This window comes from Amphiura filiformis, chromosome 4, assembly GCF_039555335.1.
Source record: "Amphiura filiformis chromosome 4, Afil_fr2py, whole genome shotgun sequence".
Lineage (NCBI taxonomy): Eukaryota > Metazoa > Echinodermata > Ophiuroidea > Amphilepidida > Amphiuridae > Amphiura > Amphiura filiformis.
In genome coordinates, this window is record NC_092631.1 from 37,511,812 (window position 1) to 37,537,910 (window position 26,099).

The 26,099-nt window shown below is 36.8% G+C and overlaps 2 protein-coding genes across 2 annotated transcripts in view; one reads left to right on the top strand and one right to left on the bottom strand.

Annotated features, from left to right (window-relative positions):
• Positions 1-7,507, bottom strand: part of LOC140150856 (cation-dependent mannose-6-phosphate receptor-like) — a 33,239-nt gene extending 25,732 nt beyond the window's left edge. Inside the window, exons 1-3 of the mRNA XM_072173003.1 lie at positions 6,894-7,507; positions 1,308-1,401; positions 433-545 (exon numbers count right to left, since the gene is read on the bottom strand). Coding sequence (XP_072029104.1) covers positions 433-545; positions 1,308-1,401; positions 6,894-7,081 — 395 coding nt within the window. The 5' untranslated portion in view covers positions 7,082-7,507. The remainder of the gene's footprint in view (positions 1-432; positions 546-1,307; positions 1,402-6,893) is intronic.
• A 2,813-nt stretch (positions 7,508-10,320) lies between these two features.
• The window catches only part of LOC140149554 (uncharacterized), a 40,115-nt gene continuing 24,336 nt past the window's right edge, over positions 10,321-26,099 (top strand). The window contains exons 1-3 of the mRNA XM_072171633.1: positions 10,321-10,405; positions 24,524-24,738; positions 25,947-26,061. Coding sequence (XP_072027734.1) covers positions 24,571-24,738; positions 25,947-26,061 — 283 coding nt within the window. The 5' untranslated portion in view covers positions 10,321-10,405; positions 24,524-24,570. The remainder of the gene's footprint in view (positions 10,406-24,523; positions 24,739-25,946; positions 26,062-26,099) is intronic.

The window sequence follows — 26,099 nt, forward strand, 5'->3', positions numbered from 1 at the left end:
ATGCATGTTTTTGGCCCTTATTTCCAAAAATTTACCAAATATTAAAATTTAACTTTTATTGCCAGTTAGGACTAACTAAATGATTAGGATTTAGCTATGTTTAATTTGGCAAAACAGGATTATATTTTTTTAATCCCAAAAAATTAGTTCTGTATTTTTCTGGAATAGGGAGTAGTTTTGGTGAACACTGCACAGTTGGGAATTTTGTCTGTTTTATTTTAAATGTTAAAAGGATACCAATGGTGTTGTTTGCGTGTGTTTTTCTATTTTCCTGTATTACTTTTTTTAAATACTGCATTGCACTTTTTTGTATAAAGAAAACAAAAAGCATTGCACATTGCACTCTAATTTTCAGGCCTGCTCCTGCAAACAAGCTTGTCCTTTTGGCCCTATACTGGGAGCTACGTTATACTGGGTCTTTATTTTTCTTACCTTCCTTCTTCACCACCTGAATAGCTTATTGCATCACCAGTACCACTAAATTCTGCTGTGCTTGGATTGCCAATATTATAATAATGAGATAAATCTTTACTGCGTTGACAAACCTAACAAAAATAAAATCAAGATGAAACAAATACTGTATCACTGCAAGTTGTATATCTGATTAAAACAGTGACATTTAGGCTATATAATAATCGGGTCGAGAACACCTGGCCCTGCTACTCCCCACCAAGTTACGTCACTGTACCCCATATGGATCTCCAGGTAATCTGTTTATTATTCTGCCTATTATGCATAAATTCTGCAAATTAGGTAATTCTGCAAATTAGGTACTTAATTACCATATTTTGCGCTCAAAATCTAATCAGGTCGAGACCCCATATTAAGTTTCATTATCATAGCACTTAACAGTTCTCAAGATAACGCGTTCACAAGCTTTTCCGAACACACACACACACCCCTCCTCCCGCTTGAGTGACCAACTGGGGACACACATTAAAAAAAAATCCCACTGGGGATTTTTTTGTGCAAAATTTCACACATCTGGGGCTTTTAATGTGTGTACAATTGGGGACCTACCCCTACTTGAAGGAAGTCTCCAGTTGTGATAATGCCATTTTTGGCCTTTTCAGCCACAGAGTGACCCCATACGCCTATTATTACAATTGGGGACGTCCCCATTTGGGGTGAATTCCGGATTTTAGTAAAAATCACCAAAAGTCCCCGATTGTAGGGTTTTACCTGGTCACCGTCCACGGACACACACACGGACCCACCCCCACCATAGTAATTACAAGTCTCTCCCTGAACATAATTCAGGCGAGATAATAAGAATTACATGGTGCACACAAAAAATTACTACTCACTGCTACATTGGTACAATCGCCACTAGAAAAAGGAGTGCATGGATTGTATGCATACATAAAATCATCAGGTACCGTAGGTTCCTTGAAATCAAATCTGAAAAATAATAAAAACAGAACAAATATTTACTGTCACATTAGCAAATTAAATTGGGCCAAGAAATATGAACTGTGAAGCTATTTTAAACCAGGTATGTATGTATCATGCGATAATTGCTCAGACTGGAAAAAAAATTACATCAAAGAAGTAAGGATTGGTCAACATCACAAGAATAGAACAAATACGAGAAATTTGGACCCATCGATATACCAAAAGTCAAAATTTTCAGCCGAATTTAACCCAAATTGTCTTAGTTTTTACAATTTTTCAAGAAATTTGGACCCATCGATATATACCAACAGTCAAAATTTTTGGCAGAATTTAACCCAAATTGTCTTAGTTTTAAAGGTCATATATATTGCTCGGACAACATCATATCATTGGCAAGCTAATATTATGAGGACAATGAAAATAAGACGCGTAAAATTGATATTCCGCAAAAAACAACTTAAGCGATGAATTCCTTCGAACAAGACAAATTTGACCTAGAAAAAGGTTGACGTCATGAAATGATTGTGCCTGCTTTGCCAGAAGGGACTTCTCAATGCACAGAACGTATACTGTTGTTGTTCACAGAAAAAAACCTCTGAATTAAGTATTACAAATTTAATGTTTTTTTAAAAACATATGGATAAAATCTTTTCTCTTTTTATATATATAAATTTGTAAATTGTGATATTACAATTCATATATCAATATCATGAGAAATATTTGGGCTAAAAAATAAAAAAATAATTTGAGCTTAGAATTTCAGCGTGATCAATCTGAGACTAGCATATAAACCGTGTTGAGTCCACAAACTCATGTATCTGTTTCCCTGTGCGATATTGCAATGCTCTAGTTATTATAGTTTCAGTTGGATGAAATATTACAAAGCAAACATATAGTAACAATACTGTGTGACGCATTGTTTCCCAAATGAGAACAATAGTCTGCATATTGTTTTGCAGTATTGTTATGGTAAATAATAGTACAACTCATTGTTGCTAATGTCAAACTTGTCAAAGTGATTGTGATTGTATGAGGAGAGCATGATATAGTGTCCGCTTCATTTACTTACGTCATAACCCGCTGCCTTGAAAATTAATTTCCCTTCGAATGGGGGAAGAACACGTACGAGCCCGAAATTTACCCACACAATTTTTCTTTTTTCAGGAGAAATATGCATAAAAAATTGCAACAAGTGTCAACTTGTAATGTAATAATTATTCTCTTTGAATAGTGATCAACTTGTTTTTGCAATAGAGCTGCCCTTTAACAAATTTCCTCCCAACTTCTGGCGAAATTTCAAAAAATTCTGGCTACATCGAGGCAAAAATGAGTAATTTTCCGAAAAAATTGAGAAAGGACCCACATATATACCAAAATTGGCCTAGAAAAAGGGGTCATTAATACCAAAAGGCTGAAAATGCTACCCATTTGTACTGAGTACCCTCAGTACTGGGGGACTGGGGTATCAGATTGCAGGTTTGATGTATACCAGGCATGAGAACTACTTTCATATCAAAAACCCTGAAAGTTATGGACTGCCAGCTTAGGGTGAAAAGCGACCGATATGCAGCGTGTCACGTCTGGGGTCCAAGGGCCTGCTTAAGGGCCCCTGGCGAGGTCCAGGGTAGGTTTGGGCGACTAAGTCGCTAATAGTCATTAGTTGCAACTATTACAGGTAGACTACTGCACCAATCTTTGACCCGATTTTTCGGTCCAATTTTGACCACAGATAGTCGCGACTATTTGCTGCCGACTTGTCGACCAAGAAAAGAAGTGATAGTCGCCCAACTCTAGTCCAGGGGCAGCGCCCGGCTGGGGTCAAGGGGCAGACGCAGAGCCCCCCTGAAGCTGACAGGTTTCTACACCTTCTTACCTACGTTGTAACTTCAATTTTGAACATGGACTCGGACTGAGTCAGGACTTGAGCCGTACTCAATTCATATAGTTTACTGGACTCACACTTGGCTCAGACTCGGCACCTTGGTCTTGAGTCCAGACTTCGACACAAAAGGACTTGGCTCGGACTTGGATTCAAATGGACTCGGCTTGACTCAGATGAGGTAGACTCGGATACAAGTCTAGCTAATTTATAACCTGTTTGTGCAGATGTGAGAGAATCAATCAATGCATGACACCACTAGAAATTTTTCCTTTTATAGGCATATGTAGCACACTGTGTTGTACTCTCTCTGATACCTATATATACAATGTATGATGATCCAAGATATTCCACCAATAGTAGCCCTCGCTATGCTCGCTAATCGAGAAGCATCACGGTGTGTGAACGGGGCTATAGTTCTAGTAATAATCATGTAAGCATGCGTGACCAAAAAAATGTGTGACAAGGGGTGTTTTTTTCTTGGTTGAGCATGTTAAATGGCATGGCAAAAAAACCCTGATTTTCATGACAAGGGGTAGTTTTAAACTTGTTTATAATGCATTTAGGGTACCATTTTAATCCGCTTTTCAAATCTGCTGTGACTCCGATAGTTTCAGATTCCCTGCCGGAATTCCCCATTCGTAGAAATGTTTAAAGTATATTCCAAACCTAGAGTGTCACAGTGTTATGCAAATATATTTCATCACATGTTACATTTGATTTAACCATGGTCTTGTACTTCTATGTAAAATACCATTTAGATTAAAAAATGTGCATATATTAAAGTCATATTATAACATTTGCTGAGGAAGACGCCCCTCACTGAATTTTTAAAATTCCTTTTTTTACACGATTAAATTGTACTTTATTAAACCAATATACCCTGCAAAAATCAAGACTCTCTAGTGCTGTAGTTTTGTCAAAATCCTGTTTGTGCAGATGTGAGAGAATCAATCAATGCATGACACCATGCAGTGCTAGAAATTTTTCCTTTTATAGGCATATGTAGCACACTGTGTTGTACTCTCTCTGATACCTATATATACAATGTACATGTATGATGATCCAAGATATTCCACCAATAGTAGCCCTCGCTATGCTCGCTATTCGAGAAGCATCACGGTGTGTGAACGGGGCTATAGTTCTAGCCTATGTGGTGTTGTTTGAGCACCTCTGTCAATGCCATACACATGGCATAAACCTGGTCACATTGTACATCCCATTATCCGGGGGGTGGGGGGCACTCAAATATAATGATGTAAGCATGCGTGACCAAAAAAATGTGTGAAAAGGGGTGTTTTTTTCTTGGTTGAGCATGTTACGTGTGTGACGCGTTAAGGGGCAAAAAAAACCTGATTTTCATGACAAGGGGTAGTTTTAAACTTGTTTATAACACATTTAGGGTACCATTTTAATCCGCTTTTCAAATCTGCTGTGACTCCGATTCCGAAAGTTTCAGATTCCCTGCCGGAATTCCCCATTCGTAGAAATGTTTACAGTATATATTCCAAACCTAGAGTGTCACAGTGTTATGCAAATATATTTCATCACATGTTACATTTAATTTAACCATGGTCTTGTACTTCTATGTAAAATACCATTTAGATTAAAAAATGTGCATATATACGATAATATACCATATATATTAAAGTCATATTATAACATTTGCTGAGGAAGACGCCCTCACTGAATTTTTAAAATTCCTTTTTTACACGATTAAATTGTACTTTATTAACCCAATATACACTGCAGAAATCAAGACTCTAGCTGCTGTCGTTTTGTCAAAATCCGAGATTTTGAATAAAATGCCGGAATTACCGGCGCTTTATTATTACGATGGAATTATTAGTCGAACGCATACACAATGTTCATAACACACAGTACGTACACAGCGTGCGGGACGGTGATATGTACACAACAAAGGGTCGTACCACAACCACAACTTCCGGGAGCACTTCTCTGTATATTAGTTGATTTGATCAATCGTTCCTTGATATTTGGAACATTTACCGGAATAAATTTTGCTGATGAAGTAGCAATAAGTTGGAAATATCAGAATGTGAATATCAAGTCGGTCATTTTGTCTGCAAGTACAGTACAGTCGCGGATACCGAACACTCGGCGACGGCCACTGAGTTCATGGCCCGTATGTATCTCCCGGGATGTATCTACGAGTTCGCCTATCATACATGACCGGTTGTAAAGCTAAGAAATAATTAAAAAATCCTGTACATGTACCTTATTCTATTCCTTCATTTTCTCATTGTGATAAGTTTATCTCAACTTGGTGTGACGATCTGAACTGGTAGCACTAGCAGTTATTTTTTGCAATCTGTTTTCATTCCGGTTCTTCGGCGAATCTTCGCTCTTCGTGCTTTGTAATATTCCCTATGATATCGTGGATGGCTTGGCCTATCCCAAATCACCCCGGCCAGCACTTTTTCCATTTTTATCACACACTTTATTCAGGAACTTCATTCTTGATTTGATCATGATGTTTCCTTCATGTTATTCTTATTTTATTGAAGAAATTTTTCATGTAAAGTAAGTTGACAATGACTGATTTCTTGCATTGGCCCGATGCATGCCACAGTAATGCATGGACATTGTGTTTACAATCAAACCCGAAGTAACTGTGTCCCCGAGCTGGCGTCATCAACGAAAGCGCCCAATTTGAAAGATTTCGTTTTGTAATTTAGGGGAGGGTGCCAATATCCAATCTTTGCATGGAGATTTTGTCTAGCCTAGTACGTTAGGCAAATAAAAAATATTCTTTTCTGCTTCCTGACATCATAAGCTTTCCATTGATATATAACTTTATTTTCAATGAGGTTCACCTTTAAGTTTCAAGAATTTGGTAAGAATCCTAGTTAAGTTTCTGATTCTTATATGAGTACAGTTTTACATGCATCGTCCAAATTTCAAAGAAATTTGTTAAAATGCTACAGCGGGCGCAAAGTCTTAAGCGTGTAAATCACATTCACACACAAAATGGGAAAAACGAGTCTCAGTGGACGAACGGCGTCCATGAGACTCACGAGTCTAGGCTACCCTGGGATCACAACTTATGGTGCAAAACAACTACCCTGAGTAAAGATAAACACTTGTGCTGAGCATGAAATTGGTCACTTATCGCTCACTGTTCAAAATGTGACATCTACACCAATTACAGTCCCGAAACTGTCTACTTTTTAGCCACCGCAATTCTGAAACATTTAGTGATAGTTAAAAATGCGATCCCCAACCATTTGGTTACCTTTGGACGAATTTGCAGAAATCTCCGCGGAGTCTCCGTGTCTGAAATTCCCCAGTACAAACATCGAAAATGTCGCATTTCTCAGTCCCTGTGATGATACTATATCCGCATCGCAGTTTTCATGCTTGTTTGAGTGATAGTAGGATACGGGATGTAGGCTAGTCCCCTGTGTTTGACCTGCTCCGACGTCTGAATTCACACGGAATTATTCGTACCTGCTTTAATACCAGACAGCAATACTGCGTATTGCTGTAGTGTATGGAACCAGACATACAAAACAACCTTCCTTGTCCTGTTTTCCAATAATATTATGTTCTTAAAATCATAACACACATTTGTATAGTACTTATACTTATTACTTACGCTGGCTTATTTGCACCATCTAACGGAGACAAATCTATTTTCGTTCCATCAGGAAACACACATGCACATGTACTACCGGTTAGCATTGTGCATTCTGGTGGATCTTGGCCGACTACTACACCGATAAACAAAAATAACACATGCAATGTCAAGCAAATACGACCTGAAACGCTCACAAAAATCTCCATTTTGTAAGTAAAATACTCGACCAATTCAGTGACTGAAAGACTTTTTGTTGAATAAGTTTGTTGTCTTATATCTCGTGACTTTCTCTTTCCCTGTATTAAATGTTGACACTTTCACCAGAGAGTTGATATTCTTGAGAGGGCACTCTATTCACGTGGTTTCTTTTCCAACGCTAAAAGATCACGAATTTTGGTGGTTTGCAAATGAAAAGTGTCCGCACTATCGATTGATTACGTAACTGTTATGAATAATGTATTAGGTTTTCAATGCAATCGCCTCCACCCATCAATACATATTATCTGTATTTATCAAAGTACTTGGAATAGCAATCTGGTGAGTTCACTGAACTACGCCCTAATACTGATGGAGTTTTAATGGCGTTTAATGGCGCTAATCCTCTCCATACACAGATGAACAAATACAATAGGAGAAGGTCAACACATATGACCTCCTATATGACATGTTATATGAGATGTACAACAACCTGAATATCATAAAGATCAGTGTTCGTTTGTGCATATGAACTGCATATTTACAATACTAAATATTAGTCGTTATATATTATGCCAAATATTGGTATTATGACAACACGGTATATGCATTGTATATAAAACAACCAATAGATCCTGCTATCATGGCGTCAGGTCATTGGTTCATCATATCCCGTATGTTTCTTAAAATTCATTCATATTTGAGACAAATTTCTGTGCCCATTTTATAGGCGTACAGGTGGATCCGGTTTTTTGGTCATTTTCATTTCTTTTTGATGAAAGAATTAAGGTTTTCCACTGCACGGAGGCCACTATGTGATACTAATTTAATGCTATTTGTAAATGAATGCGGATTCCCGGTTGTTGGGCACAGTGTGACAACTGTCCACCCATCCAGACAACATCATAACATAATAAAACGTCTGTATTTGTACGATGAGTAAATATTAAACTGAACTTTGCCTTGGAACATTGTGTAAGACGGTGTAAGATTTTGTGGGCGCCCTCAACATTATTATCCTCTTTGTATCCGTAAATGACATGGCATAGACTGTGTGAATTCTATGAAGACTACTTATACATAGGGTCATATCCATGGACACAAGCAACGCTCTGCAGGGTCTATTGTTCTATTGTTTCCTATTAGAACGCTGACATATTGGAAAATGTTGCCAATCAATATTCATGAGAGTGTACATTCAACGTCCAGTTTGCGAAATTGGGTGAGTTGTGTTTGGTAGGTGTGAAATACAGCTGACTGGGCGTTTTAATTACGTAACGAATAAAGGCATTGACATCGTCGAATGGCTGCCCAGTGCTGTTATGCGTTTAGTTATTATATAGGCCTAATAATTATTATTAAATGTATTCATCATTCCTTTCTTTTTTTTTCTTTGTACTTATTCTTTCCTAGACCTACACTGTCTTTATCACTCCCTCGCTCTCATTGTCCCCTCTCACCCTCCCTCTCTCATTCCCATCATTTTTCGCTTATATTTCTATTTATCTACTTGTCTTTATTATATCTTTTTATTTCTGCCTTCCTCCAGCCCTCTCCCATTCTCCATATCCCCTCCTCCCTTCTTCCTCCCTCCTCCCCTCCCAAGACTTCTTACAGAGGTGAATCTGCCCCTCCCCAACCCCCTCCCCTCTTTGGGCACGCCACTATTTCTATACCAATCTCCTTCTTAAAATAAAATTAAATGGAAATTTCTTTAAAACAACCTTTATAGGCCTATACTTATATTTACATGTATACGTATAGCGATTACCATTATAGTGTAATATAGATATATGGACTGGACATGGCAGCCTTCATACATTCTAATGTGTAATCGATCACCAAGAGCATTCAATTTATTTAAATGAAACGCCTATCGTCAGGTGGGTGGTAAAGATGATTGCATCGACAGCTAAAGCCTCCTTATAGTCTTCAGACCCACACAAGCACACATTTGGGATACATAAGTACAATGGTACCACTTTACACATGACTGCCCTTACACATGACTGTAGTGTGGTCACTTATTGATACCCGCCTGTTGTGTAGAGCGTTAATATGATGCCGGATCAGTGACCAATTTAATGGCGGAACCCTTTCTTCGAAACAATGGTACCACTTTTATGAATAGCCTGTCGCAACTTCTAATCGGCATCAAAAGAACAAAAGATTATATAATCTATTGCGACTCTATTTCTATTAAAAGCTCTTTGGACACAAGTAACGATAATTGACAACACGATACGCGACTGTATTTAGGGGCTAACCACTAATAATTAATAATGCCGGGTAGGGCCTACTCCTGGGCGACTCGTGTGGGCAAGGACGCTTAGGACGGTGACCAAATGAGTCCCAAATTTCACCGGGGGTGGGGGGCACTCAAGTATGATAGTGTAGGCCTAAACGCATGACTTTTTAAACACCCCTAAAACGAGTTTTACCCTACCAGCAAATTTAGGATCAATAGGCCTAAGCTAACTTAATACACTAAAGGAAGTTTTGGATGAGAAAACGGACATTTTGATGAGAAACGGCCAAAATGGTGAGAATTTAAATTTTCTCATTCTTTTGGATGAGAAACTTCCTGGTGTGTGTGTCAATCATTATTGTCTTATTAAAACTGGTGAAAATTGGTAATCCCCGCTGAGCTCAAAATAAACATTATTATTTTGTCATCCAAAAGAAGAATGAGAAAATTAAATTCTCATCAGTGGCCGTTTCTCACCGATCGCATCATGTGTCCGCATGTGATCAGATCGATGTCATGTTGACAGCAAAATCCGGGACTTTGGTTGACCTGTGCTAGACTCCAGCACATGTTAATGACGCAAAGACAGTTGTGGTAACACCATGGTCGCAGACATGCAAAAAAAGCTCAAAAACAGATAGTAATGAAACCAGTTTTTATTTTCCTTGCTCTAGCGAATTCAAAGAGAAGGTGTTTCTAGTACAATACAGCGTCGGACTCTAGCTGAGAGCGTAGCCTAAGTCCAAACGGACTCCAAGAAGGGCTCTCCATACACAAATGAACAAACACAAAGGAAGGTAGTCTCCTCCGTGACCAGCTTGATTTCGATGGAGCGAAAACAAATTGGCTGCAGAGGAGACGGGTAATTTTGCCATGCAAATGAGGTGAGTGTCAGCCCCCTGCTTTCACCTAGCACTTCCGGTTCTGTGTCAGGTTGCGGTCTGTAAATAACAGTGATGCAGACTGTCAATACCATGATACGATTTTCAATTTCAAAAATGGAAAAAAATTCAGATTGGAGTTTTAATAAATTTTAAAAATCATATTAAGATAAACACCGTTAAAAATAAATTCAATTTAATCAAAGGTAAGTATATACACGTATGAGCGATAAATTTTTTGGTTTTCATGATTCATGGTTTTAGGAGACAAGCAAAGCATGCCATTGACTTTGACGTTTTTTAAGCTTATCTACTAAAGTTGTTTTCTTTAAACTTCCGTGGTCGTGCCTGTGCGTATCGCGTACACCAGCGTAAACACAAAAGCAATAAACAATCATGCTGATTGGCTGATCAATGCACTTGACAACAAGCCCGGCTGACCCATTGGTCTTGGCGCGGTAGCGTAGTAGGCGACCTTGTCACTTCTACGCGATCGCAATTCACCAGCGCGTACCCGGACCACGGAAGTTTAAAGAAAACAACTTTAGTAATGCACAAATCAATTGCAGTCCCTGCCCCCCAGGGGCCGGGGATAGCGGGGACCTACCCGGGGATGTAATTTTGGAAACTGTTACAAACATGTACAGTCCCGGCTTGGTCCCCGCAGGGTGGGGCACTATTTCCGTGTACATCCCGGGGTACATCCCGGCCAAGTCCCCGCCCCCTAGCCCCGGGCACCATGTTCGAAGTCCCCGCATACTCCCCGGCCCTAAGGGGCCGGGACAGGTTCTCAATCTCGTGATTGTGTCGAGCAAGAACATCATGATGACCCCTCATCTTTATTCATAGTATCTTTTCCTCCAGGCCTACTCCTGATCCAGATTGCTTCCTTTAGCCAGTGTGTAGTTTTGTCGGATTCTTGATCAATAACCTGCGCCTCCTCCCACCCAATTACGTGGTTTTGGTTGGCAACATGTTCGGCAAAGGCAGATTTATGAATTTCTGAAGCAGATGCTTTTCGTTGTGACCGGGTGAACTCTTGGCGCTTACTTTTTCGCTTTCTGACTTGTGTTCTGTTAACAAGCGGCCTGTTTCCCCGATGTAAGTTTTGGGGCAGTTCTGACAAGGTATCTCGTAGATCACTGAACTGCTGATTGTAATGGGTCATGCTTGTCTTTCGGGTGATCTAACATGTTGCGTATCGTGCGGTGGGGTTTCATACTGGTGGAAAAGTCATGTTTTTTAAAAACTCTGGAAACCCTCTCGGAGAGTCCCTCCCGGGTCCCTCCACGTATACATGGGACGACCACAAGACCTATGCTCCTCTCCTTGCTGTCTTTTCTAATTTTATATAAACCGAAATGGAGTTCTTTATTTATTTATGGTTTAAGAAAAATCAATGTGCCAAAGTCATGAGCAAAAACGACTTCTGAAACCAACTTATAGGCTTAAATATTCTCTTCACCATATAGCTACATAGTTAACTAAATACCTTTAGAAGACACAGCCTATCGTAGCATTAAGATGGTTAATGAAAAATAATAACAGAAATCATCTTGTATAGGCCCATTCTTTTGCACCAGTAGAGCTAAATAGTTCGGACTAAATACCTTCAGAAGACATAGCATTAATATGTAGCAGTTAGATGATTAATAAAAAAATACACATAAAATACAAATAAAACAAATTATTTAATAGGCCTACAAGATGGTCAGTTTCCGACATATTTTTCCCTGACTTTCGGATTGTGCATGCACATTAATATTTTTCATTATAACATGCATTATAGCTCTATTTGTGCAAAAGATTAGGCCTATAAGATCGGTTTCCGACATTGTTTTCGGATCGCGCATGCACATTAATATTTTTCATTAATGACGGAAATAGGGCACGTCCCATTTTTTTAAAAACTTTGGTACAGTGCAGGTCTGTATTTCAACGCCAAATACGAGCAGTAAAAATCTCTGAATAGCCTTTAATATTTTTTTTGTTAATAACTTTTTGAAAAACATACTTTAGGACAAAAATCCATTATCCGTACTCCCATTTTCTTGACCATTTCCGTACGAAATACGGAAAAATCGTAGGCTAGTACTATGGCAACCCTGGCTGTGTTGTCTGCTTGTCTGCCACTGTCTGAAAAACAAAACCATGTGAATCGGTGCTCCTATTTTGATAGGAAATGAACCAAATGGCGATTGCCTGTATTTTACGAGCTCAAAACAAAATTATCGAGAAGCGTGCATTCCCGGGTAAATCGCTAGAACAGGCTAGTGTTTCCCCACATAGGACCCGCACAGTTGTGAGTACTCTTCTATTACGTCCGGGTACACTCCGGGTAGATCCGGCCTGTTTGAGAGGCATTACATCCCGTACACGCCCCACTACATCCCGCACTGCGGGGACACATTGAACTGTTACATCCCGGCCAAGTCCCGGGTAGGTCCCATATCCCGGCCCCTGGGGGCCGGGACTACCAATTGATTTGTGCATAAGTATCCCAGGCAAACCTTAGTTAAGGGGTACTAAAGTCTTATTCAGATTCCTTTTACAAATTAAGCGTGCTGCTAGCCGTCCAGCGCGTATTATTTGCACAAGGTCCAATGCACACGCTTGACGTCGCGCGCGTATATGCGATGGTTAAGCTGTCAAATGAAATCTGAATAAGACTTTACACCCCTATCCAATTTTGCGCCTATTTTTGCAATTTTCTCAAAAATTATAGCACATTGGTGACAAGTAAAATATGTATATTATAGGGGCAAGGACTACAACTACTGTACTGAAAATACAGCAACACAAAGCAAGTAGTTATTGATTTATTGATCAAATATTGGTTTTCCCTCATTTTTGACTGTAACTCCACAACTGTTGGCTGTGCTGAAATAAAATTTCCAGTGCAGTAGTTGTAGTCCTTGCCCCTATAATATACATATCTTACTTGTCCCCAATGCGCCATAATTTTTGAGAAAAATGCAAAAATATGCACAAAATTGGGCAGGGGTGTAGTACCTCCTTAACACATTTGCTAGTCAGCGAAATTCGCCGAGACCGGGGCCCAAACACAATGCATATTTACATAGAAATTTGAATTTTTTTCGAGAATAGGTCGGTGAAGGAAACCTACATATGTTTTCTATACTTCACTTGACCCAAATATATGATTTTTTATGGTGATAATCAAGTCGCACATGGAATTTTAAAGGGATTTTGATAGCAGTTCCATTAAAAAAAGCTGCTATCGCCATGAGACTAAGATCTAGAAACACCCCTAAATGCCGTTTTGGGGAATTTTGCTAGCAGAATCTTTTTGATGAAAGTCAATCTTTGACAAGATGTAACTTTGTTACGGAAAGTGCTATGACAAAAATGTTTTCAGTTTTGGCTTTCTTTACTCAAGGGCTTTAATTTGATATGTAAAATAATGCAGTTTGATGGCAAATTTGAATTCACCTAGCATACCTATTATCTATAATTAAATGACCATGCTTACCAGTTACATGTACTGAGTCTGAGTACTACTATACTAAAATGCAGTAAACCTTTGACGAGCGCGTATTGTAAGGATACATCGCGTATTTACTGCGTTGCACGCACTTGTCTCTAATTGGCTGCTGAGGCGATCTGTTATTGCCGAGTGGAAATTTATGAATGAACTGTGCGCCGCAGGCCTCCAGAAAATTTTCTGCTGTCTGGGAACTTAATGACAAGTGCTGAAAATTTTCTGTGAAATAACTGAAATAGGCCTATGTGCGCGTGCGCGAAGCGCGAAATCCTAACGGCCGGGGTCCAGGGCCCGCTTAAGGGCCCTGGAAGCTCTCAGGGTTTAGATGCTCTCTTGTGCAATCTGAGCCTTATTTTGGAACAGTTTTCTATCAAAATTTACATCCCTTTTCACAAAAAAACACAACTTAAAATTTCAAAGTATTACTGTCAAAACTCAAAACAATTTTTTATTTATTTTTTAACATTTTTTAGAAGTAGTTTGCAACTTTGAAGAACCACTGGACCTATTCTGAAGGGTTAGGATTATTCACAGATAATTTGAAAAAAAAAAATGGAAAAAAATTACGAAAAAATTACAGTTTGTTATCCTTAAGGGATGGGTTTATATGTGTGTAAATGGAGGAGAAATGGGAGGATTTTGGCATGTTTGCTGTGATTGTTTGCCTAGCAATATTGATCACAAGTACACAATTGATGGTGCATATCAAGGACCAAACTCTATAGTTTTATATTTGAGCACGATCACTTCTGTAAGGTCATGGGAAATTATGTAAATCGGCTTTTATATTTGATGTTGCATATCGGCTCACGCACTTTTTTTTTGTACCCAGTATTTCACAAAGTCCCTGTACTCTGATGACCCTATGACTTTTTGCTGGTATGTTGAGCACTTTAAACAATTAATTATAGTACTTACCTCCTACTTCAGGAACATGCGTATGCCTTAATGTATGTCGACCATGTCAACAACCCAGTGTAGTTTTACATGGTTGGAAAAGTCTATTTCCTTTCGCTATTTTGCCAATCATAATTCATAAATTGTCCAACTTTTTTGACAAAAAAGAGTTTTGCAACTATTCCGCCAGCAAGGAAACACAAATTTATGTGTATCCAGTGCGTCCTTTACGTTTAAATAGTTCAGTTTATTGTCAAGTTGTGCCTCTATACGCCATATTTACGGAATTGATGATACGAGCTGATACGGAATTTTTGAACCCAAATTTCTTGAAATATGGTCATTTTCACAGTAAAGGGAGTAACTTTTGATTTTTTGGGTCAAAATTTCAAACCACTTAAATATGTTTCTGTTTACTGAAATCATGCATAGAAGCAACTTAAATTCCAGTAAAATAATGGTTCAAGGCTTAAACCTTTTGATTTCTAATAAAATATTTGACATTTCCATAACATTTTGGTTAAAATCTAAGAAAAAATGTATTTTACATAACCTCAGAAAATTATGACATGAAAGCTGGAATACATGTGAAATCCCATTCCAAAGTAAGTCAACAGATATAAGTTAAATTTTATACCATGTTTTGCTATGTTTGTAATTGCAGTTTTGAAAATTTTTAACATCAAGTGTCATTTACAATGGAAATTTCCAAACCTTAAACATATTTTTTAAGTTTTAATTGGGTTCCTAAAATAATTTGAATGTCTAACTTCATGTACAAATACTACTTGATGAAAGGAACCTCCCAGCCAAGTTTCACAGAAATTGGAGTTATTTTTAGAATTGGCAATTCAAGCGATTTGTGTTTCGGAGGCTTCAGTTAACAACACAGGTGATCATTAAGTAAAATATTTGGCTAACTACTACAAGTTGACATAAAAAATAGGTAAAAAATATCACAATTACCAATTTTCATGCTTTGCTTCTAAGTATTGAATTTCAGTTGTGACAAAAATTAAATTATCACAGCAAGTCATTTTTTTTTGTTTGGAGGCTTCATGTTAACAATTGTTAAACATTGCAGAAGTAGTTTTTTGAAAACAACAGTGTTGGGATCATCTAAGCTGTTATTTTCTTGTGTGTATTGAATCAATGATTCTATGCGGCAGATATTGTAGATTTATCACATGTTAATTTTTTCACCCATTCGTTAAGTATGGTGTTTTTTGCATGTGAAGCCTCCGAAACAGGCATTTTTGGGTATCAGTATATTTTTCAAATATTAACCATAATGTCAATTTTTTTAAATTTATGACATTCTGCACATATCAAGTAATAATTACAATGCAGATATCATTATGAAACACACCAATTTAGATATGCATAGATGATAATTAATCTTATTGTTGTTTCGGAGGCTTCATTTGTTTCGGAGGCTTCAATTGTTAACGGAAAGTTTGTATTGGGTCCCATTTTCAAACGGTGATATATATCTCCACGATTTAAAAACATGTGACTTGAGGATCTACTTTACTACATTTTGATAAATAGATTGGATGAGCTCTTTTATTTATATTTGAACAAGCTTGCTGAACAGTTTGTTTCGGAGGCTTCAAAAAAGTTAACGGAAAAACGGCTCTTTGAAGTCAAGATTTTATAAAAATTTTAAAAGCTTGCAAATCGACTAATTTTTGTTACCCATTTCAAGTTAAGATAACAACTGTTATGAATCAAGAAGAAGTGAAGAAATAACCAAGAATTATGAACCAAAGCTACACCCTCAAAGTTTGTTAACAATTGTTAACGGAAAATGAAGCCTCCGAAACGACAAATATCGAAGTCCGGTTCTCAAAAATACAGGGCTGTTCACAATGTGGCAGTGTTTACTGAACATATGACTGTACTTTCAGGATAAGAAAAATTATCCATGAACTAACTGAAGAAAACACAGGGTTTTACAAAAATGTTACTGTTTTTTATAGTTTTTCAAAATGGCAATATTAAGTACATTTAAGCCTGCTAAAACTGACGCAGTAACTCCCAAAGCTGATTATGCTACCCAAGGTAGCTGCTAACTAGATGACTTATGTGGCCAAAAATCATGGAATTCTGTGGCTTTATTAGAACACTACGGATTAAAATGTTAAAAATCCAAAGTTACACCCTTTACCGTGAAAATGACCATATACATTACCTTTTTAACTTCTCGCCACGAAAATGGATTCATAAGAAGGTCAAATACAAGCCTTCCATTATGGCTGGTATCATCATCTCGATTGGTGTCTTGTGTTTAAATTATTCCATATTTTGCTGGTAGAAGTTCAATGAAACCCTCCATAATTCACGACTACTGTCACTTGTGTTATAAACTCGATGTGTTTACTATATTGTCGCTCGGGTCCGCGACTAATCGCAGGGACCGGTCTATCATTAGCTATTCTATTCACTTTTCAATAGCCTTATTGTGATGTGTGGGAGTTTTAAAAGCCGAGCCATGAACAAAATATAATGCGAGCACCGGGGGCATCAACTTTAGAGGTGACGGTATGTGCCTGTCAATATATGCCCCTCTTTTGAAGCCGAATATACCCGATGACCAGGCACCTTCAGTTTTCAAAATATTATACCCAATGACCCCTTTTTCATTTTGATTGTACATAATGACCCTTGTTTTTAAATAAAAAAAACCCCAACGTTTTGTACTGATATGCGCCTACTTCGCGCCGCTTGTAGGCACATATACCCATCAATTCTAAAGTTGAGTGCCCCGGGGCGAGCTCATACTGCGGGCCAATGAACAATGAGATAGTGGCTTTTCTGATATCGCTTTGAGGAACTGTTGAAGTATAAATCAGCCAGCGTGTAGGTGTGTCCAAATTGCACATCTTGTTCCGGTTGGTTTATTACCTACCATTGCCTCCGAGATGCAGTTCTAAGGTGACAGAGGGACAGGTCTGCAATTCGATTCCACAACCATTCATACCTTTCATCTGTTTTATTGTATTATCGTGCGAATTGCTCCGTGGTACCTTACGGGTACCTGAATTTTATTTGAATGAAGATGACTCTGTCATGCTCGGCGTCATATTGCATAATTTCTACACAGTATATGCAATAAACCAACCAGAACAGTATAACAATTGAAATAATAGGCAGTTCTAAGATAGGTTAAGAAGAATATAACGTCACAATTCTGTATTATTATTCAAGGTTGTAACGCGTGTCTATGCTGTCATGTAGGCCTACCTGGCAACAGACACGCCCCGGTACAAACAGATGAAATTTGTAGAAAAGCGTGATTATGACAAAAACATTAAAAAATGATACTTTGAGGTATTGTTTTTTTAATTTTTGTATGGCAGATCATACATACACATGTGTTGAGGTCAAAAAGGTAAAAATTTTGTTTTTGACCCCTGACTCGCCTGTCATTCCAAACAACCCCTTAATATGCAAACCATTAACTTGTGTTTACCTCTTCATCTATCACATATTATAAATGCATGGAAAACCAATGCATCTATCATATGTGGTAGATGAAGAAATAAACATTAGTTAATGGGTTTTTTTTTTTTCTGATTTTTTTTTTCTTTTTTTTTAAAATTAACTGTGAATGATCCTGAAGTTTCATAATAGGTCCAGTGTTTCTCCAAGGTGCCGAAAACTTTTTTTTTTTTTTTTTTGCAATTTGTTTTTCTGTGACCTCTGTGACCTTTCTGGGAACGCCGTTCCCGCGGTTTTTGGAGGCCTGGTGCGCCGTACGCGTTGTTAGCGCCGAATTTGCAACATCACGGTAGTCACGCTCGTCAAAGGTTTGCTGCATTTTAGTATATTAGCATGTTAGTAGGGTGTCCACTCATGCAGCGCTTACTCGCCATTGTTTTCCATTCACACACAAGCACACGGCTTGTTGAACGCAAAAAGCAAATGTTTTAGAAATTTGCTCTCATCATCCGACCGGGAGTTCCAACAGGTACTGTGTATGTGGTTATATGTGTTTAATGTGCATTCACATACACAGTTAGCTGTCGGGACAAAGAAATCGTTGCTCCAAAAATGATTGCAAATTACACATTTGTAATCACTTTTCACCACAAAATATGATATGTAAACACAGGTGAACAATGTTATGCAAAAACTCCAAATCGGAGGTTCTGCGGACACCACAAAAATGCCAAAATCTGAGGTTTTGCATCCATTTTAAATATTGTTAATACCGGTAATGTTTACTACTCCGATTTTGGAGTTTTTGCGGATGGTATGCAAAAACTCCATAAACGGAGGCTCTGCGGAGTGCGGATGCCGAAATAACTACAGAATCGGAGGTTTTGTATCCGTTTTAAATATTGTTAATAATGTTTACTAGTAAGTACTCAGATTTTGGTGTTTTTGCATATATATGTAGTATTGGTACTACCGGTATGCAAAAACTCCATGATTGTTAAGGGGTGGGGTATGAACGTTTGGACAGTATTTATTGTGGGATAAGAGCACATCAGACATATCGAATTGCATTCTGAATACGAAGAATGTCCTTCTCATATCAAATAATTTTGATTTTTTGAAATTTGCAATGTAATACACATTTTATGGCAAATGATTAAAAATTGATATTTTTGATATTTAACAATACTAGAAGTAAACTTTAAATCTGATGATTTTTACTAAAAGTGTATGTAGGTGGGATGAAAAACCGACGATCAAATGAAAATGTTGACTTTTCGTATTGAAGATATGGATTTTTTTCCCAAAACACCAAAAAATATTATGTCTTTTTGGGGAAAAAATCTATATCTTTGATACAAAAGGTCAAAATTTTCAATTGATCGTCGGCTTTTCCTCCCAGCTACATACACTTTAAGAATACGGTACCGTATGTCAATAGATTTATAAAATATACTTCGAGGACTGTTATATCAAAAATGTGCAAGTGAAAAATATCAAATTGTAATAATTTGTCATAAAATTTGTATTATATCGTGAATTTCAAAAAAATGAAAATTATTTGATATCAGAAAGACATTCTTCGTATTCAGAATGCAATTTCGATATGTCTGATATGCTCTCATGTCCTACAAAAAATACTGTTGAAACGCTCAAAACGCTAATTCCAGATCCCTTAAAGGCCCACAATCGTTGGCCTGGTCAACTGGCCAGTTGGTAGGCGACCTTGTCGTTATAGATCACACTCCAGTATACAAGTATACATGTCTGGACTTAGGTAGTGTCTGGACTGACATGCCCTGGGCCACATAACTCAATTATGTACAGTTCATTATTCCAGATGTGGTGGTGGACCTTTAAGGTTGGTCTGAACCCTGGAATTATGAAAACTGTCGGGCCTCATAACTGATATCATCACTGATCCATCAGATGCCTATTGTTATGAATGATCAATGAAAAGGTTCAGAACTGGGCTACTAATGGTCTGTCAAGTATCTATAGTTATTTTCATGAATGTGTCAACTCAAAAATCATGCACGGTCGAATGTAGGAAAAGCATGATCAGTTGAGCTGTAGTACCCTGGAATTATGGAAACTTTCGGGCTTCATAACTGCTAAATTATTAGTCTAAAGAACATAAAAGTATACATTTTTTAGACTGGAAATGACTTGCTGAATTCATCTGTGAGGTCCAATTTGGGCCAAAATGTTCATTTTTGAAGAAAATCCCAAAAAACAGGTTTTTTGGCCCAAATTTTTGTGTGCAACATGAGAAAAAAAAATTGTTCGACCAAAATGTTTTTTTATTAATTTCTAAAAACTAGATAAAAATATCTAGGGGCCGTTTTTTCATTTTTTTGAATTTTGACCAACTTCACCAAAAATATTTGAAATTTTGGCGAAAATCAGGCTTTTTTTATGATTTTTTTGAAAATTTTGCATTTTTTTACCATTTTTGGTGCAAATTTCTCAAAGTTGGTCAGAATTCAAAAAAATTAAAAAAACTCTCCTAGATATTTTTATCTAGTTTTTAAAAATTAATAAAAAATTTTTTGGCCAAACAATTTTTTGTTACGTTACTGCGAAAAATTTGGGCCAAAAATTGTTTTTTGGGATTTTCCAAAAAGCATTTTGGCCCAAATTGGACCTCACAGATGAATTCAGCAAGTCATTTCCAGTCTAAAAAATGTATATACTTTTATGTTCTTTAGACTAATAATTTAGCAGTTATGAAGCCCGAAAGTTTCCATAATTCCAAGGTACTACAGCTCAACTGATCATACTTTTCCTACATTCGACCTTGCATGATTTTTGAGTTGAAAATAACTATAGATACTTGACAGACCATTAGTAGCCCAGTTCTGAACCTTTTCATTGATCATTCATAACAATAGGTATCTGATGGATCAGTGAAGATAAGAAGGGATTATAATATATCCGTAACCTTGATATTATAGTACATGTACATCTCGAGGAAAAAGTGCAATGGACATGTTTTCATTTTATGTTTCAAATATCCCGCGCATGAAAATTGAGTATTTAACCCAAAATGGAAAATGGAACAATTTATTGGAAATCTGTTTTAACAGATTTTTTTGACATCTTTTTCTGCACTGTATTATACCTAAATTAAGAAATTTGATAAATATTCAAAGAAAATATAGGTCATCCAAAAATGTTGATTTTTACACATTTTGGGGCAAAAAAGGAAAAATAAGCAAAAATATCAAAATCTGTTTTAACAGCTTCATTCATCAAGTCATAACAAACGGCCTACATGCTTAATTTCTAATAAAATATTGAAATTGTGAAAAATATAGGTATTTATTGATTTTCATGTTTTTCTTGCAAATATGCTAATAATATGCAAATTATGAAATTGCAAAATAAAGTTTCTACATAGCATACATCTTTCAAGTGTGATGTTCAAAATGACAGACATCAAAAAGAGATTCGATGAAATGTAAAGGTGTAGTAACAATTTTGGCATGGACTGTCTGGTTAGGCAAAGTACGGTAAGTTGAGCTGTACACCCCCTGATAAATTTTGTGACTAATCTTGTATTTTTCTTAAAAAATAACTGTACACTGGTTACAAAAGTTATAGGGGCATCATTATAATTTCATATCATAAATTTACGTATGGTAGCCTACCGCTTGTCGAGAGTCGCTGAAATTCCAGTGTAGTATGGATTCCTTGCCCCTATACATTACTTTTGTTACCGTACTGTACCAGTGTGATATATGCAAAAATAGTCACAAATTTATCAAGGGGTATGTGTAGTACCACCTTAATATTGGTAATAATGTTTTGATTGTTAATAATGTTTACTACGCAAAACTTATTGTTTATAATGTTGACTACATGATGCAAAAACTCCAAAATCAAAGGTTTTGCGTCCGTTTCAAAAAATGTTTACTACTCCGATTTTTAAAATTTTTGCAGATGGTATGCAAAATCATCTTCTGCGGACGCCGCAAAAACTCCAGAATATAATATAAATTCTATAGGTTTTTCCAGTTTATGTAACACTTTTTTTTCATTTGAACTTGTGCCAAAATTTTGATGGGGTGCATAACGTAAATTTTGTCAAGTAGGCTTGTATTCATATTTTATGCAATGAATTTTGTACAGTGTTAAATTTCATTCTGTCCTATCACACTTCCATTTCGTCGGATACATACAGCGGTAACCTACTATAATTAAAGACAGAGATAAATAGAATTTATATATCACGTATGACGTCATCTGTCAATCAAACTCGAGCACGGTTTGTTTACAAATGTTGTGATGATGACTTGCTGATCACGGCGGTATAACCGGTCGCCTTATTGTTAATTTTGCACTTTCAAACATGCAAACCATCTCAAAAATTAGATCTTTATAGTAGGAAAGTTTCTTTGGCGAAGGCACCATGTCAACAATGCCTAGAAAAGCTGCTTTTTGCCTTGTAAAAGTAAGTAATTTTTCGCCATTTGCTGCTGTTCCTTTTCTCCGATCAGCACCAGATAGATCGGTCTTCCTTTTACGCGCTATTAACCTGTGTTAACCAATCAAGGATCGTAATTGACAGTGACATCAGACGCGATAAATTCTTTTTATCTCCGTCTTTAATTATAATGTATACATTTATTTTGTCTTTGATCAAATAGACTTATATTCAGTTCACTTAATTTCATCCCTTGTGGAATGTCCTGCCAAGAAGCATGTAAAATCCAGCTGTAGGCTATTATGTTTTTTGATTTTGTTTTTTAGTTTGATTTCTCATGTCTATGAATTAATAGATTACAACTGCGCAACATAGTGTTCATAATATATTTATTAAAGAAGATTTTGTTTTACAAATAACTAAGAAGTACACAAAATGGGCAATCAAATAAATATAAAGCCAGGAACTTTCCTGATCCAGGTAACCGACCAATGTTTTTAATTAAATACTATTTTTATAGTCCATGATGTAACATAACATGTAATAAATAATGAAGGAAATAAAGTGCATACATGTAGCCATGCATCACTATTTCTATTAATTTATTTTCCAGGTTTCTGCAATTATGGATTATTAGGCTATACTATAAAAATTAAAGCGAGTTCCGTTTCATGTTTCTGACTTTTCGAACAAATTATCGAGATATGACATATAATATAGATATAACTGAGAAAACATATGCATGACAATAAATAAACATAAAGAAAAAATGGGAAAAGTACAAAAAAAACAAGAATTAATACATATTCCGAGGACAACATCCTTGATCTACTGGTTCAATGGCTAATTAATATTTATTGCGGAATCGGATTATTCTTGGTATCGTCTCTATACCTCTTCAAATTCTTTTTCAATGCTGTCTTATCTTTACTGCCTATTGTGAATTGTGAAATTCTTCAATCCATTAAAATCCTTGGAAAAAATATTATTATTAGAACTTTGAAATATCTGTGGGTGGGGGTGTGTGTGTCTGAGACTGTGTTTCTGTGAACGCACCTTCACATCACTTGATGTGTGCAACTGATTCAAAAGTGTATACATGTTTGAATTAATAAATAATAGATAATGATATTAAAACAGACACAGAACCTCCGATTTTGGATTTTTGCTTCTCAACTAACCTCCGTTGTAAAAAATGTCAACACCAACCCACCGAAAAACGATAGCAACATACTCTGTCTCTGGCATTGAATATGTAACTATTGTGTGCAAATTTGAGGCTAGAGTTCTCGAGTACATAAGTGCCAGTCTTCAGTCCTGTCTTACTCAAGAACTCTAACTCAAATTTCTACATAAATTTTATGCTAGAGTCCATTGCTATTGTTTTTCAGTCAATCAACATTGACATTTTTTATAACGGATGTTATTTATCTATAAAATTGATGTTGAAATTTATATGGAAGTTATTTCGATGACATCAATGAGTCAACTGTACCTTTCATTGCTTTTGAGTAAAGGTTAAAATAAAGGTAGAAAGTATGATACAACTTTAAAATATATACAAAGTTTGGCAAGCTTTCGGCCACAGGCTTTTTTCATCTTTTTTGAGTAAAGGTTGCCTATTTTGAACAGTCTAATTTATAGTGACTTGAAGTGTATTTATGAATTTTAGCAACATTTTTGATGCAATAGCTTGTTGTAATTGGCTGTGTTTACTTCTAAACTTCCATAAGTTCCATTGATTTACATGGTGTCATGCTTCAGAACTCTTGCCCCCTGTTTCCCCCAGTAAAAACCCAAAATTAAATATATGTTCACAGTGCCTTGAGGGACCCCACAGGAAATGGAAACGGAAATGGCACTGATACACCTTCCAGCATGCTGATGATTTGTAACTGTAAGAAAAGAAAATGTGTTCATAATTCTTGTGTGTCGATAGAGTCGAAGTTTCGATCATCAAAAGACTCTGGTGAGGCATGGAGTCAAAGGCTAGCACTGAAGTCCATAGTAATTAAAAATCCATCTGTTATATATTTTGTTAATTTGCAGGTTAAACATATTGATCAAGTTTTATGTAAACAAGTCCAATCCCAAGAATGGCAGACAGAAGGAATGACCTTCCTATAGAAGAATATGGTTGCCTGCCATCAAAGCCTGGTGTAAAACTGGACTTGTATAATTTTGAGAGTACTTACGCAGAAGACAGTCCATATGTGCTAACTAGTCCAAGATCCCTGGAGGCATGTGCACAGTTAGATATCAAGGTAAGTTCACATTAAGTTCTACTTGACAGGCCTATATGCACGGGAAAGTTGACAGAAGAAAGGAGAAGAAAAAAATCACTAAAAAACAAAAGACAATCGTCAATGACTGTCTCAGTAAAAGATCGCATTTTGCATTTGTGATGTGATCAAGCAAAATGAGTCGGATGTCGGGAATATTGATTTTGAGATATAACCAATATTTTGAAATAATATTCAACTTCCTTTGTTGTTCTGAGCAACACTAAAATGGTCATATCTCTGGAACAGTAAGTTTAATTATGATGGGATTTTGAGCAAAATAAAGCACTGAGAATTGCTCATTTAAAGCCTTAATGTACGATTTCCGTCAAATTTTGATTTTGTTATTCCTTATTCAAAATGTTGAAATAATATTAGTAATAACTGACGAGAAGGGTTGTTGTCCATTTTAGGTTGAAATAACAAGGTAAAGTGAAAGAAACCCCATTGGTTATTTTGGCCATTTAACACGCAGTTCTATAGGCGGACATATTATCATAATTTATAAATTATGATAATATGTCGAACTTTGCTCTGTTGACCTAGAAAGACAAACAAATTTGGCCGATTACATTTTGATGCAAGTTAGGACGTGTGTAAACATTACAAATATGCAAAAAATATCAGGTTTGAAAAAAATTAACCAATTTCATATTATAAGATCGTACATTATGGCTTTAATGAAATTGAAACTAAATTTTGATTATGATCGACAACAGACTCATGCTTGATCGCATCACATTTAGGTTTTAATGCCACATACAGGAAACTTTTTTTTTTTGTATTACAATTGGTGAAATAAAGTCCAAGGAGATCCATCCCAAGCCATATCTAATGGCAGGAGCTTTCAGGTGTTCTGGCCCATGGACTCCTGTTGGGGCATTCCATCTGGACCTCATGGGCCCTAGGGTGGGCCCCTGGACCCCACCGGCTAGTTGCTACACTCTAAAGGATAGTGGCACTGTAAGGAATTAATTGAGGACTCCTGAATTAGACAAACTGATGCGCTTGTGATGTGTGTTGATGCTTACTGAATGCACTCGGTCTCCTGAGACATATTCACATATCAGCAATTCAGCATGCTTGCATTGATTTGTCTAATTTAATTTTCTTCTCAACTACATGTAGTAATGTGCAATGTTGATGAAATGATTTTCTCTCCTACCTTTTTTGAATTTGTATCAATACAGCCAGTTGAGCTCATTCTGAAACCTGTGTCTGATTTTGAAGAGGACTGTCTGCTCAGCGGTCAACCCATCGGTTATGCCAGACACATGTATGAAGCTTATGAAACAAATAGACTTGGTAAGGAATTCATTGAAACATCGGATTGGAGTAAAACT